The sequence below is a fragment of the Corvus moneduloides genome, chromosome 1 (assembly GCF_009650955.1).
Source record: "Corvus moneduloides isolate bCorMon1 chromosome 1, bCorMon1.pri, whole genome shotgun sequence".
In the NCBI taxonomy this organism is placed as follows: domain Eukaryota; kingdom Metazoa; phylum Chordata; class Aves; order Passeriformes; family Corvidae; genus Corvus; species Corvus moneduloides.
The window spans coordinates 62,876,762-62,891,989 of NC_045476.1; the positions used below are offsets into that span (position 1 = coordinate 62,876,762).

General features: G+C 36.7%; 1 protein-coding gene across 6 annotated transcripts in view; it reads right to left on the reverse strand.

Moving 5' to 3' along the window:
• The window catches only part of CDK14 (cyclin dependent kinase 14), a 320,374-nt gene that overhangs the window by 221,532 nt on the left and 83,614 nt on the right, over positions 1 to 15,228 (reverse strand). For all 6 annotated transcript variants that reach the window (XM_032112533.1, XM_032112560.1, XM_032112568.1 and 3 more), the window contains 2 exons: positions 13,229 to 13,474; positions 2,926 to 3,020 (listed from right to left, as the gene is read on the reverse strand). In XM_032112533.1, coding sequence (XP_031968424.1) covers positions 2,926 to 3,020; positions 13,229 to 13,474 — 341 coding nt within the window. The remainder of the gene's footprint in view (positions 1 to 2,925; positions 3,021 to 13,228; positions 13,475 to 15,228) is intronic.

A 15,228-nucleotide genomic window follows, 5' to 3' on the forward strand; every position in this document is an offset into this window, starting at 1 on the left:
CATATTACTTTAAATTTTAGGAAGGGAATGGCTGATTTAGTGTCTTTTCAGGCAAGTATGTATCTTTTAGACTCTCCAAATAGTATGCTAAGATTAAGAATGTTTTATTCCATCATTATGATCAGCAGGGGAAATAATTTTAAAAGCTGAAATGTCTCTCAGGAAACGCATAAAAAACACACAAACACTCCTAGATGCCACATGCGGCTGGTGACAAATATTGAGCAAAATAATTCAGAGTACAAAGCATCATTCAGCTCAATACAATCTTAATTTTTCCATCTTCAACTACCTTTAAGGACACATCTCAGAAACATTTTGGCAAAACAAAAAAGCAAGCATTAGAGTTAGTTATCAGGGATTTTCAAACATTATGGCCAAAATCCACTTGTTACGTATTACCAGCTCCAGCTTTTCCATCACGTGTCTTCATTCTGCATTGTGCCATGAGAGCTTAATCCTTCAGCAGTCAAACTGGGCACATACCAAAATAAACAGACCCCTCTTGCTCATTTGTATTCCCACTGAGTCTGCAGGTTGAGGAACACAGTGATGCATATCACAGTCTCACCCTATGTACCCATATGAGAATCTGGAAAAAAAAATCTCTATCTATCCCTGTATCATTTTAAGATAAAACTGTAAACAGTCAGAGTCAACCTGCCTGAAAAGCAGCAGCCAGGTTCAGGTCCCAGCCATAGAATCATGGAATTGTTTAGGCTGGAAAAGACCTCTATCATTGAGTCCAACCACTAACCCAAAACAGCCAAGCCCACCTCTAAAATATGTCCCTAAGTGCCACACTTGCACATCTTTTAAATACCTCCAGGGATGGACCAGAGCCAGTGTTGGCCCATCCATTTGCCCCACACCTGTCTACCTACATTCCCTAAGAGTATATCACAGCAGTGATGCACTTTCTTCTTTGGGGATACTACCTAGGTCAGAGATTCCTCAACTTCTCACAGGGACAGAAGAGGTAACAGGGCTACATTACCTCAATAAACAAGTCCTTTTGAAATAGCAGATAACACCTGTAGTGTTTCCCAAGTTCTCAAAATACAACCTCTTCCTGCTGTGAAGTAATTGAACTGTCTCTCTAGTTCAAGAAACAGAAGTCTCGACTGGACGTGCTGAATCTGGATAGTGCTGGATAATATGGAAATTATTCAGTTCTCAGTGGGAAAAAAAATAAGTCAAATTCAAACAGGTGAAGGAATACTACTATAACAGTAGAAATGGTCTCTGCATATGAATTCTTATCCACACTCTAGTAACACATATTTTTTTTAAGAACACATTTTAAAGACCTTGAAGAAGATGTTACAAAGCAACAGGACAAAGTTGTACATAATTGTTATGACTCTCACTACTTATTCAGAGTGAGCTACTTATGATAGAGAACGCAGTGTGCCCAGTAATTTCAATTTACTACAAGTACCATTAAAATCACTGAAGTATTTCTTTCAGATTTGCAGGCAACTCTACTAAAATGAATATTTCTGACCAATCTACATTTCATAACATGTTCACAAGTCACTATTAATGCAATAGCTTCAGGGAAGGGTTTTGATTTTTTTCTAAATTTCAGTCTGTTCCACTGACTGACAGGACATCCAATGACTCTGTTGCCTTAGCTCAGTCTTACTGAAAGCCGAGACATATGGGCTGACTGTCATCAGATACTGTGATTTTGCTAAAGGGTTTTAGCAATAAGGCACAAGCTGAAATCTATACAGTTTTCTCATATTACATAGACCCCAATAAAAAGCTTACACGTGTATAATGTCTGGAACTTATGGTAATGCATAACTGAGCCATTAACAACACAATGCAATAGCATTTCATTGAAGAAAGCTGCCAGTGAAAGCCAATACCTGCAGTGGCATGACATAAGTGTGAATATTTTTTCTGCATTTAGAACATGTTTTTATTCCTATCAGCTGTCATTATGCTCATCAATACCTAAGCTACTGAGAGATGAGGAAACTCTCATTCTGGTTTATTACAAATATTCAGTGAAAAAAGATAATTTTCAGTACCTAACCAAGTTAATGATCCTGGAAAATGTTCCAGCAGTTATTCTGTCCCATGACCATTGTGATATTCTCCACTGGAATGGCACAGTCGCCTCGTATCACTGACTGGCCAAAGTAAAGATATAATAAAGATATCACATGTACCAAATCCTTCTTTCAAAACTGCTTTATAATTATTGGAAATCTGATTATGCAAAGTTGATTAAATATGTGAAATGGCACAAGACACTCTGCTTCACAACAGGTAAGTCTCAATGTAAGCACTGGCTGAAGAAGAATATTTTAAGCATGTTTACTGAGTTATTTTATGCAATATAGAAGGACTTAGGGCATTTGGGGATAAAAAGGCTGTAACAAATGACATTAAAGTGGCTGAAAACATATTTGACATGTATAGAGTAGATTATTTTGAGGTAGAATAGTTGCAATGATTGTAAATAAACTCTTGTAAACAAACTAAACCTAGAGTAGTCCAAAATTCCATTCATTCCCTTCATGTTGTTTTATTAAAGTTTTATAATAATGATAAACAAAAGATTAACAACTTATCACATATATTCAGCATTGCTCTCAGACCATCACAAAACTCTACTTGACAGTATATTTTGCTTTTACCCCTAGAAATTAATTTGGTATGGATACCAAGAAAGTAGTACAACATTAAAGTGCAAACAAAACATCAGATTAACAAGGACATCATCTTGTTCTAATGTGAAGGCAATATGTTGCCTGTGCAATATGGTCTCAGTCTCTTTCACCAGAGCACATGGCAGTCAGTAGCACTTAGATTCACAGGGATCTATGTACATGTTCAGCAGTATTAGTTGATACTTTCTGCTTATCTTCATTTACACACAAAATTAAATGAAAAGAAAACACCACTTACTTGCTTTTTCCTTTGTATACTGTAGCATAGGACCCTTCCCCTAGTTTTTCCAGTTTTTCATATGAGTCTGCTTTTCCAAACTTAGGGCTCGTAGGCTAAACAAAACAAAAAAGATGGTCTTTCAGCATGTATTGCACTCATAACATTAACTGCTTTGATTCAGCCTTTAGAGACCAAACATCATTATCAAGACTTATGGATGTGCCTGTTTTCAGCAGCCAACAACAAAAAAAGAATTAATAGGGAAAAAAATTAATATTTACTCCAATAAAACATCATTCAGCAACCCAGTTGGTAGCTGCTAATGTCAACCATACACTTACATCATTAGATCTACCAAAAAGATTTTATTATAAATCAAGGAGATGGTTCTGGTTTATTTTTCACATATATCATTTCATAGAGAGAAAAAGATCATTAACAGCTAAAGCATCTTATCCATGTTTAGAGATCTAAACAGCAGCCTTAATCTGAACTGAACTGAAAATCAGAACTAATAGAGCTGTTTAATTATTTTTTTCTTTCTTATTTTTTTAGGTTAAAGCCCATCCAGAAACATTGCTCTAAGTAGTCACTGTCCCAGTAAATGAATCATTGTTCAGAGAGGGGTCAAAATGCAACAGGAAAGCATCTTTAATGATGTCATCTTTTGAATTATGATTACAATCTTCAGACTGTGGATATAATCACACCATATTTTAATGTACATTTTACATTAAATGTAAATTAAATTTACATTTATTTAAATTATTTACACTAATTTACATTAAAGTCCTGTATCCTTAATATTTGCAGCCTAAGTGAGGAGTCTAAAACTGCACCAAGCAATGATTCTTGCTCTAAGGGCCAGACAGCTCAGCTGGCCTTTGTGACAGACTGATACTTGCCCCCTTTTATACAGTCCTAACAGAGTACAACTCAACACTGCAAACAAAGGAATTCACCTGATATTAAAACTTTCCATTGAAATTCTGAGAAAATGTTTGACTTTTTTGAAGTGCATCCTATTTTCCCACAGTTCCCCATCTTCCAGTTGTCTGGAAGGAAAAGGCGTTTTATTTTTCCTCCAAGACCAGGTGGACACTGCAAAAAAATGACCTGCAGCTGCCCTCAACATCACCTACATATCTTTTAGACTGCAGTGCTCAGATATCACAATCAAAAGATCATCAAGAAAGTCTGGAGGGTCAGCACTAATAATCAAATCACACACAGTGACTGATTTGATAGTACTCCTGTTAAACACTACAAAGAAAAGCAGACAAGCAAACCCAGCATGTGCAGGGTTGAATTCAACTGGGATGAGCCATGTGCAGCTGCACACATGGTACCCTCACATTCAGGATCCTATGTCTGATTTACAAAAAGTATTCATGTATCAGTTTTTTGAAAGGAAACAAACCTTACAGTACAGGGCACATCTGTGTGTAAATTTTTGTTAAACCATGGCTGAAAGTTTTAAATCAACTGACCCTAAAAATTGCTTCTATTTAAACAGACAGGGGCATCCTAGGTAAGTTGACTTGGTGCCTCATACTTGTCCACCACACCCAATTAACCATTAGCCAGAAAATGCAAACATTTTCTCTACTCAACTATTCTTCATTTGTTCTATGCAAAAATTCTGGCACTTTGGCAACTATACACCTTTTTTGATATTAACATTCCAGCTTTTTATCGAATGGTATAAAGACATACATGTATATGTTTGCAAAATTGAGCCCTTTTTCCTCTCTCCAATACAAAGAACAGCCTATTATTTTGCTATCCAGTTCCTAAGTATTAATAGACTTACACAAACTTGTCAGCTCAAAACTCTCAGATCTTTTTCCTGCTACATTATTTGGAACACTTCATTATGGATAAGGCAGTAATATTCTTGGTTTCCAATCTGTGCTTAAAAAGGCATTCTGCCTGGTTAAAAACAAATTCTAGGATTTTTTAAATCACAGTTTTATTACAGATGTCACTAATAGAGGTGACTAAAACATTTATTCAAGTAGCCTTCTCATTTAACTATCCAATTGTGGAATAATGCAACATTAAAAAAACTTCAGAAAAAAAGTGATTAGATGTTAAAATGTCTTGCATCTAATGAAGAGGGAGCAAAAAGTACTTCCCAAATTGCAGGCTGCAATGAACGCACAGTGACTAGCTTTGTCTGGAGTGGAAATGCTGCCCTAGTTAACAGTGAATAGTTCACTGTTGGCTTCTCATAGCAAGACAGAAAAAGGACAGAGTTTATACATGTGTTTCACATCCATTCTTATTTTCACGCTGAGATTTACTTTTATTCTCTACCTCTGGAAACCATAATCTAAAGGTCACAACAACTTGTAAAGCCTTAACATCTTGAGAGGAAACAGGATGCCTTTAATCCATTACCACACAGTAAATCAGCAACAATAATTATTTCTACAACCTCAAGCTCATTTCTCTGTCATCCAGCTGCCAGAAGCACAGACTGAAAGTCATGACTTTTGACTCATTCTCCTCCTGGAAGTTGCTGCATCCTCATCAAGAACGGGCAAACCTCTAAAAGCTGGCATTGGCTGGATCAGGAGGACAGTTCATTCCTGAGGGTACAGAGCCCTGTGCCCTGGGCTCAGCTCTGCAGCAGCACGGCTGACCTGCCACCCTCCCCACACAGCCTCCCACCCTGTCCTGTGCCTGCTCAAGCTGGATACAAGCCTAGAAATAGCCCAAACCCAACACTTGAGCTAGCCCTGCCCCGTGTGCAGCAAAACCACTGGGCAGACACCCTCCCCTTTCCAGGTGACAGCACCTCTGCAGTGGAGCTCAGCTCTGCTCCAGCTGCACCACTGGATTGGATTGCCCAGGTTCTCCACCATTAGATCTCCCTTTGCGAAAACTGACATTGTTTTTCCTGGCACTTGTAATCTTTAAAGGCTTACAGTTTTTGAAGGCATGTGGTGTAGAAAAGAACTTCAGAGGATTTTATCCAAAAAATTTAAATAAATTCTGAGGTAAATGAATATATATATTAATATATATAATTTGCATGATACTTCTTAATGAAACACCAAAACACTCAGCATATGCATTTACTTTAGAAAATAAAGGGGCAGATTAACCATTTCCCCAACATTTTCTCAATTTTTTTAAATGAAATCTCATACATTAATTCAAACTTCTAATTACAAATTGCCTATATATTAAGAAGTTCAGATGCTTCTTACATTTGCTTTTATTTCTGGATAATATAAATAATAAAATAAAGGAGGTGAAGACTGACTGAAATAATGCAAAAATAAGAAACTTTTCAAAACTTAAGTTTCAAGCTCAAAGGAATCAAAATAAAGGGCTATGGAAGGAATTTAAATAATTTGAAGTTCCACATGACTGCTGAAAACTATAACCATTTCAGCCTACTTTCCTTTATTATTAAAGTCCCTCATTCATCTGGGCATTTTTTCAGCTTCATGAATTTCATTATTCAGGTTTCTCCACATTAGTTTATCCTTTTCAACCATTTCTGTTTAAAAACTATGCCTTGTTACAGCGAGGTTGGCATCTTTTTCAGTATATGCTAATATTAAAATCAAACATAGAAAATTCACTTTTAAGTACAATTTCTTCTTCCAAAGTATTTTATTCATTCTGGTAAAATATATGAGAATACATTTACACAGAGATTTGTGTTTGTTAAATCACAGGAGTCCCTTACGATGCCTGGGATGTTGTTGACTGAAATACACATAGTGAGTGAGACATATCCAGAGCACATCAGATGTACAGTGCTTGCATCAGCCACTGACAGACAGCACAAGCAGCAGACTCACAAAAAATTCCCCTGTATTTTACATAACTGATGCAATCCCCAATTTGACCCAGACAACATTTCTCAATGGAGGAGTACTGGTTTTAGCTGAACACATGTATCTTAATAAAAGTTTTTTCAAAGCTTCTTTTTGAAGATCTAACCTTACAATACTTCTATAGCTACTATTTTCCATTTCTCTTGCTCCTTCTTACTGCTTTTTAACCCTCTAAAACACTAACAGAGAATCACAGAATTAATTAGGTTTGAAAAGGTTTTAAAGATCATCAAGTCCAACCCTAATCCTAACACTGCCAAGCCCACCACATATGCCCCCAAGCACCTATACATCTTTCAGATATCTCCAGGGATTGTGACTCAACCACTTCCCTGGGCAGCCTGTTTCAGTGCTTGAAAACCCCTCTATGTTCTAAACACCATTGGGACTAACTAGGCATAACGAAGCCTGTTGCTACACATTAGAGCTCTGCATTTGCTACAAAAAAACCCCCCAGCTTACAAAGCTAAGAAAAAAACCCAAAACACCTAGATGCATATGTGACCAAGACTGAACTATCTAACAGCAAAAAAGTAAACCACCAGTCAGCAAGAAATTGATACAACTGGAAAACTCGCTGCAAAGTGAACTTCTACGCTCCAGAGAAATCTTTCATAGAACTCAAATGGGCAAGCCAAATGAATTACTGAGACAAAAGGGAGTAAAGGTCCTCATGCCTCTAAAGAATATAGTCCCAAGTCACTGTGAAAGTCAGCATAAGCTGTGGTAGATCGTGTTATCCCCAGGAGGACATTGGCAACTGGAGCGTAGAACAATGCAGATCTTTCCCTTCAGGAAACTCACTGGGAATTTTACTTGTTTGCCTTCATGTTTCACTTTCCTTGAAAATAGTTTTCATAAGGTAGCTTTCTTATTATCAGCCTATATTTTTCCTAGTGCTAGTTTAGTCTAAGAGCACCACTGAGCACAGGGAGTGAGCATTTTTAGCAGCATGGCTTGCAGTAACCGAGATTAGATATTTTTTCCCCTCTGGTTAAGGAAATACAGATCATAGTAACAAGGATAGAAAGAGTATGCCAAAATGTTGAGAACAGAAATAGAAGAAGCTAGTATTTCAAACTGACATGAGAGTCTTAAAAATAACAGAGAAAAAAAGAAATGAGAAGAAACTGTCTTTTCTGACCATGTAGTTTCAAATGGCCATTTCATTGATACAGCATGTAGGACAGATAATAGGCTTAACCAAGAACCAGCAGTATGAATCCTTGCACTACACTGCCACATGAATACCTCTATTTCTCAGAATTTTTCAAAATCTGTGTAATAAAGAAAGCTTTAATGGAAAATTACACTGAAAATCACCTGACTATTCCTATAGAAGCTGTGTGGGTTATGTTCTCATGCATTTTTCGTAACTGCAGAACAGCTTGTGAATGTCACACTTAACCGTCACGCTCCCGAGTCTCAGTTTTAAATAGACCCTTTTTTTTAACTGCAGGATACGAAACTTCAATATAAAACTATCATTAAGAGAAAAACATCATTCTCACAGTACCTCTGTAAATTAAAGAAAATTAGAAGTGGATAATAAATTCAGTGCTAGAAAAAATTGAAAGTAAAAGGTAGGCCAAGAAGCTCAACTGAGATTAAATCAGAAGAATGAAAGATAATCATTATTTTTTAACCATTTTTTGTCTTCTTTGGCACAAGAATAAACCTTCTTTCACAAAACCATAGGCAATTTTTACACTAATTGCTGGTTGTATCCAACTTATAATAACAGGCCAATTTGACCATACCTTGAAAGACGGACTGTTTTCTAGGGCAATGTTCAAGGGATACAAAGATGTTCAAGAATCCAAACCAAGCCTCAGTCTTTGTTCTCCCCTCCTCTGATCCCATTCTGTTGCTTGCATCTTCCTAACCCTTTAACACATAGCCATAAATTAGGAGCAACCTGGGCAGAAGCAACCATGAGCTCTCTGTGACAGGGCTGGGCGCAGTTTTTAAAGCTGTTCACTTGTTTTCCAGGCTATTAGAGCACAGGAGCTGGCTCAACTGCCACATTTTATCTGCCTTTTCATCTAGAGAGTATCCCTCAGGTTAACGATTATTAACACTTCCTTTGTGCCAGTAAAGAAAATTCCACTCTCTACACTGAACTCCGAAATTATCTTACCTCCATAAAACATATCAAGCAGGAAAGATGCAGTTACCCTAGTAATTAACAGGTTCCTTACTGGAGAAGGTTGCATACACCTGGAGAGGAAAAGAGGCAAGAATGGCACAGCAAGTGTTTATTTGGGCAGACAGAAATGATGCCTTACTTTCGGAAACATCCTGACATTGGTGTCTATTTTAGAGCTAGATTTCTTACACAACTGATTTGCAAAGTGCTAACAGTACTGATCAGTAGGATCATTACAGGATTCATGCCTTTTTGCTTGTACTTTTTGGAGGAAAGTTGCATGTATCAGGACTAAAAATTAATTAAAGTTACAGAAACTGAAGAAAGGCTGCTCTCCCAAAAAGAGTGCAGAGTGAATGCAGTAAAGAATTGCTTATCCAATTATTTTCATTTGAATGTTTGGGTTTTCTACATTTATCTGAGTTAGTAGAATGTTAGTGTTTTACTTGATTTTGTTTTTAAAAAGTAACGGACAGGTAGGACTATATACCTTAGCATGACATTTAAATTCACCACCAGGGAGTTTAAGATATTCAAGGAGAACAAACTGATGTGTATCACTACATAACTAAATCTTGAGCAGATGGCTAGTTTATACAGCTTGCAACATTCTTTTTACATATGGTGCAAAAGTACTATTTTAGTGTATAAAATGTGTACTCTGAATACACCAAAACTTTCCCTTGAACTGGAGAGTTTGATCATGTGTCTAAAGAGCATGGATCTCAAAATTTTCATATAATTACAATCAAACCATCTTTTAAAACCAGCTATTTGGGGAAGAGTGGCATGTATTTGTTTTTCAGTTGTGATTTTTTTATTTTGTCCGGATTATTTTGTAGTATTACCTTTTCTTCATTTATGGAGAAAAGAAAAGCATTTTCTTGCCTTGGTAGACAAAGGACTCAGCATGAGATTTTTAGAGAGATAGATATAGACAGAGAGGGAGAGAGATGGATAAGTACACACAACTATAGCCATATGTATATAATGTATATATGTATATACACACACTTGTATTGTGTTGGGATTGATCAGAGAAAAGGTTTGCCAAGCCAAATTTCCGTCTAACAGTGGCTGACAGGCAACACACAGGTAGGCAAACACCTCCTTCATACCTCCAAATTATCCACTACTCTGATGTGATAAAGGAATAATTCTCTTCTGCTGGAAAATTCATACCACAATAACATACAATTTCAATCAGCTCCAGCAGTTTGGAAATCACTCTCATAGACATTTTCTTATGTTCAGAGTAAGGCGAGAAGGTGGAAGGATTCTAAGTGTAAAAACTAAGCTTGTCGTATAAGAACAAACAAACAAAAGTGCTAAATTCTGTCTGTACACTACTGTACTAATTAACTACACAGGAATTCTACCAGGTCACAAAAAGGTGCAACATTAACTGCAGAAAAATAATTCATGTCCAAAAGTAAGAGATTTATTTTCCAAGTGACAGTCTGTGGGAGGATCATGGAGCTCCAGCTTCCCAAAACCTCTGTGTGTGTTTCATCTTTCTCACCAAAAAGTGCGGAGCATTTCAAAGGTACAGACAACACAAAATGGGCAACATACCACCTGCAGAGTATTTTGTGATCTTTACCAAACACTGAAACTGATACCTGTCAGAGAAGTGATAAAGCTGCTGAAATTAATCAAAGCAGAAACTAACACCCCAGGGCATTATAAACACAGTCTTTCAGGTCACATTTTGAACAATGTTATTTTTCTGAGACAAATAAAGGACTTTTACCTGAGCAGAAGCAGTGAGTGATATGGAGACCGCAAGCCTCGGCCATGTACCTTCTGTAAGACATCATTTCCACACCTGATGGCTACGGAGGACTTTAAATGATGAAAGGAAAAGACTAAATGGAAGCTTATCTCTAATTCAGTTCCTCTACTAATCAAGCAAAGAAAGTGCAAATTGAAGGTAGCATATCTCTATCAGAATATCTTAAAATAAAGCTTACAGGAAGCAGAGCCAAAACTGAAACATAACTGCACAACTGTAGCCCGTATGGCCCAGAGGGCATCATAGCATGTTCAAGATCATTTACAGAAACTGAAATGCTCATTCAGACTGGTATAACCTGTACCAGAGGAGAATTTTCAGAGAACCAAGTACGAACTAAGTAAGGGAAAATATGCAGCTGACATGAAAGGAAAAGATGTAATGATCAGAAGAGCGAGTAGCTAGGGCATCTGCTAGACAACATCAGGGCTAGAAAAAAAGATGAAACCCTAAACCTTTTGTTAATTCAAGTATAATTCAAAGCCACAGAATGATACATTTCTGCAACTAACCACACAGGCATCACCCAATAAAATGTGCATCAGGGCATCTACTGCCTGAAGCCATGTATTCAGGTTCTGGGAATGGGAATGAAGCATTTTGATCGTATGTCTGCCTTGGATGGCTGAACTCAGGTCTACCAGGCAGGACGAGGTGTGACCTGATCAGCAGAGGGCTAACATCACATTTTGTTGTGAACTGCTCTTCCCTCTTCATGGGCATGAACACTTTCACTATTCCAAATGCTCTTCCTTGTAAGGAAAAGTCAAAAACTACTAACAATGCCTCCAAGCAGAAGGAAGAACTGAGTTCACCAAACAGAGCTATAAAAATCAGAGAGAATTACAGGAAGTTGAGAAATGAGAATTGTATTACAAGAAATTCCTTTGCACCTTCTGTATCCAGCAAGTCTGTGTGAGTGAGCATGGATGAAGATAAACAAAAGCATATGTTTAGCTAGGGCTCTAACCAGCAGCATACTAGTAGAGGAAGCATTAATGTCATTTACATAAGAAAATACTGGGATCATAGGAGATTGTACAGATGCAGTAGAGTACCAGCCCTCTGGAAAAGAACAAGATGCCAAAAACACAGTTTCAAAAACATCTGCTTCAAAAGTCTGGAAGCAAAGCAACTGAAACCCTTCAGTGTTAACAAAAGAATGTCAAAAACATTAACAGAAATTAGTATTAGTTTCTAAGAGGAACAGCAAAGATGAGGAGTGAGTTAATACCATAAAATATTCAGGATTTTCAAAAAAAAATGTAATTTAAATTAATAGTTGTGGTGCCAAAAAATAATCAGGCATCACAAACAAGTAAACACAGTGCAAATAGATTCATCCATTCTTAATGATTGTAAAAGTTTTATGGTAAAAACTCCTTGTCATGGACTCAGATGGAATACACTAGAGACATCTCTGGCAGCAGCTATACAATGCCAAGTGATGATGAAAAAGCAAATTTGTTTTTGCTACAGATGGTTACATTTTAAAATGTAACCTTTTCTAAAAAGGATGGTCCCCTGGAGGCGTGACATCTTACCCGCTAAATTCACATGGGTTAAACACAGCTCATCTACAGAAAATGAATCTCTTGTCATTTCTCGTTAGAAGTCTGACAGGCTTCAGTCAAACTTCTGTAGGGAGGACAGAAGATGTCCAGAAGATAGAGCAAAACAAAGAAAAGAAAGAAAAGAAAAAGAAGAGGCAATCAACCTTTTAAATTGTTTCGCACCAAATAAGATTTGAAGTGTTACATCCGTTCTACTTAGATCTGTAGTCTTCAACTCAAAGGTCACATTATTATGGATTTTTCTTGCCAAAGCATAACAGAAATAGTTTTTCAATAATTTTGAAGGTCTTTTGGGGGAAATCTGTTCTGGGCATTATTCATGAAAGCTATGACATTTTATTTATCTATTTTATTTCAAAATACTTGAGAATAAAATTATTACGATGTGTTCCCAAACCCTTCTCTGTTGTTTTTCTCTCTTCCCTCTGTCTCTCTCACAGAGTTTCTGACAGGGAAATAAATGTTATTTTTACTACTTGATTTTGAAAAGAGAATTATAAAATGTAAACAAAATCCGTCAAATCTGATCTGTTTCTCTAAAACCGAAATCTAAAAATCAAAAAGGCAATTTATGTGGTTTCTTAAACTTCATGGGAAAGAATTCCTCTTCAAATATAAGCAATCCTCTGCCAAATTTGCTGCATAAACATAACAGCAGCTGTAATGACATACCAGGATAAGAAGAGGAAAATGCTTAGAAATCCTGTAAGACACCCTAACTAGTATCTGAAAGGAATTTCATAGTTCATATTCTTTTTCAAGTTCTATTTTCTGATTTTATTTTATTAATAACACTACAAATATTTATGGAAAACACAATAGCAGCTATGACCTTTTTTTTTTGTTGTTCCAAGTAAACAATCCCTTCTTAACCAAGAAAACATTAATCTGGTGCCTCTAATTCCACCATTTGGTACATGTGGAGGTATCAGGACTGTGCACTTACAGAGCTGGGGCTGGAGTGCCGCCTGACTTTAGGTGATTCCTTCCCTGCAGATGAAGTTTTGAAGTTAATGCAAGCGTTGTTCTCTGAATGAACCCTCTTCACTTGATTAGTTGGTTTCTCAAATGGATCGAAACTACTCTGTGTCCTCTGAACCCGAACTTTTTTATCCTCAGGAATTGTATCCAGAGGTTTGATCACTGAATCCATTCCCTGGCAGTTCCGTGTAGACATCTTTGTGACACATATCTGAAAAGAAAAAACATAATTTGTTGACTCTAATGGGCTTAAAGATGATATCATTCCATGCACCAGCCAGCATCAAAAAAGGCACTGAACTTCATAAGCATTCACTTTCTAGTTCTATGTTAAAATTGAAAACAACACATGCATTTTACATAGGGGACACACACATCACAGTAATAACTATAAAAAGCCTATCTTTGTACAATGCACTAAAAGATCCTGAAAAAGGAAGGCAAGTGAGGAACATACATAAATTCATACATTTGTGTTTTATTGTACAGTGTGTTCTTGGCAACGACGCCACTCACTTCTCTCTCCAATCTAGCCACAGATATCTACAAGCAGTATTGATTTCCATTTGTTCAAAATTGGATGAGACTAAACTAAAATAAATGATGGTAGTTTGTGCGGGCACTGGCTGGTGCTGGCTTTCCAAAGATTCAATGCCAGTATATTATTGTATTTTTAAATAATGCTTATACAGTGTTATTATTATTATCACCATATGTCTCAGAAAATCAAATCAGTAAATCAATTCCCAGGCACTGAAACGTGAGGCTGCACCTTAATGGCACACTAAAGCACGGAAGTTCAATTCTTTGTTACTGTGAGGTATGACTCTGCCAAGCTCCAAAGACTGCCACTTGCTGCTTGAGCTATCAAAATACACTGTGGTTAGTTCAAAAGCACAAAATGAGCAGAACAGCAGCTTTAGATACTCCAGTCATGTACGTTTCTGGTTTTAATTTCAATACACTCCAATACATATGACTTTTTTTAAATTACACTGTTGGTGAGGGGTTGTGTTTGAGGCCTCAGCTTCTGTTTTCACCCATGAGAGACTTGACTTTTACTTGGAAAGAAAAGAAATAGTTTCAGCTTTCAGGCTACAGAGAAAAGTTACGAAGTGTGATGCAAGCAGACCCAAGAGGCTCCTTAAATTGTACGGTAAATCAAAGTAATCTACAATGTACTTTTTCCATGACATTTGCATGTGTTTAAGGATAGACAGTGTTAATTTGCTGTCAATTGAACTGTTCATATAAAAACAATTTAACAAGCATAATATTCCATTCAAGCACCTATAATCTAATCTAATTTTTGAAAACGTGTCCTCCTAAAACAGTTAATATAAAAAAACCAAGAAATTACTATTTAATCAGGAGTCTTCCCTCCTAACCCAAAGTATCTCCAAAAACTTCTCCAATAAATTATTCTCTGCCATCTTCCCAGAGCAATTTTGTGCCTTGAAATCCAACTTACTTAAATTGTTTATAGAAATACTGGGTGACTATACCTTGTGAGGTTTGGCTTTTTTTCTTTTTTTTTTTTTATGATCCACTGTAACAGTAGATGAACGATTTCTTTTCTACATTAAAAATTTAAAGTATGTTTCCCGCACTGTGCCATCTGGCCAAATGATCATATACCAGGTCAACTCTAATGAAGGACATCACTACTGTCACAAACCAGGCATTACAAGGGTTCAAATTTCTTCTCACTAAAGTGATTTCTCCAAGACTAGAACTTCACCAAGTTATAACTTCCTTGAGAAAAGGAAAAGTCTCCCTTCATTCCAAATGATAATTCTTTTTTGGGCTAAAATTAAGACAATTATGTAATTTTGGTCTGATACTTCAGAGAGAAAAGATAAAGAGCTGCTGCACAAAGAGTTTTTAATTAGTCTTGTAAAACTAATTGGTTTCTTTTCCCTAAAACAATTCATATGCACAGACATGTATCCACATACTTCCCAC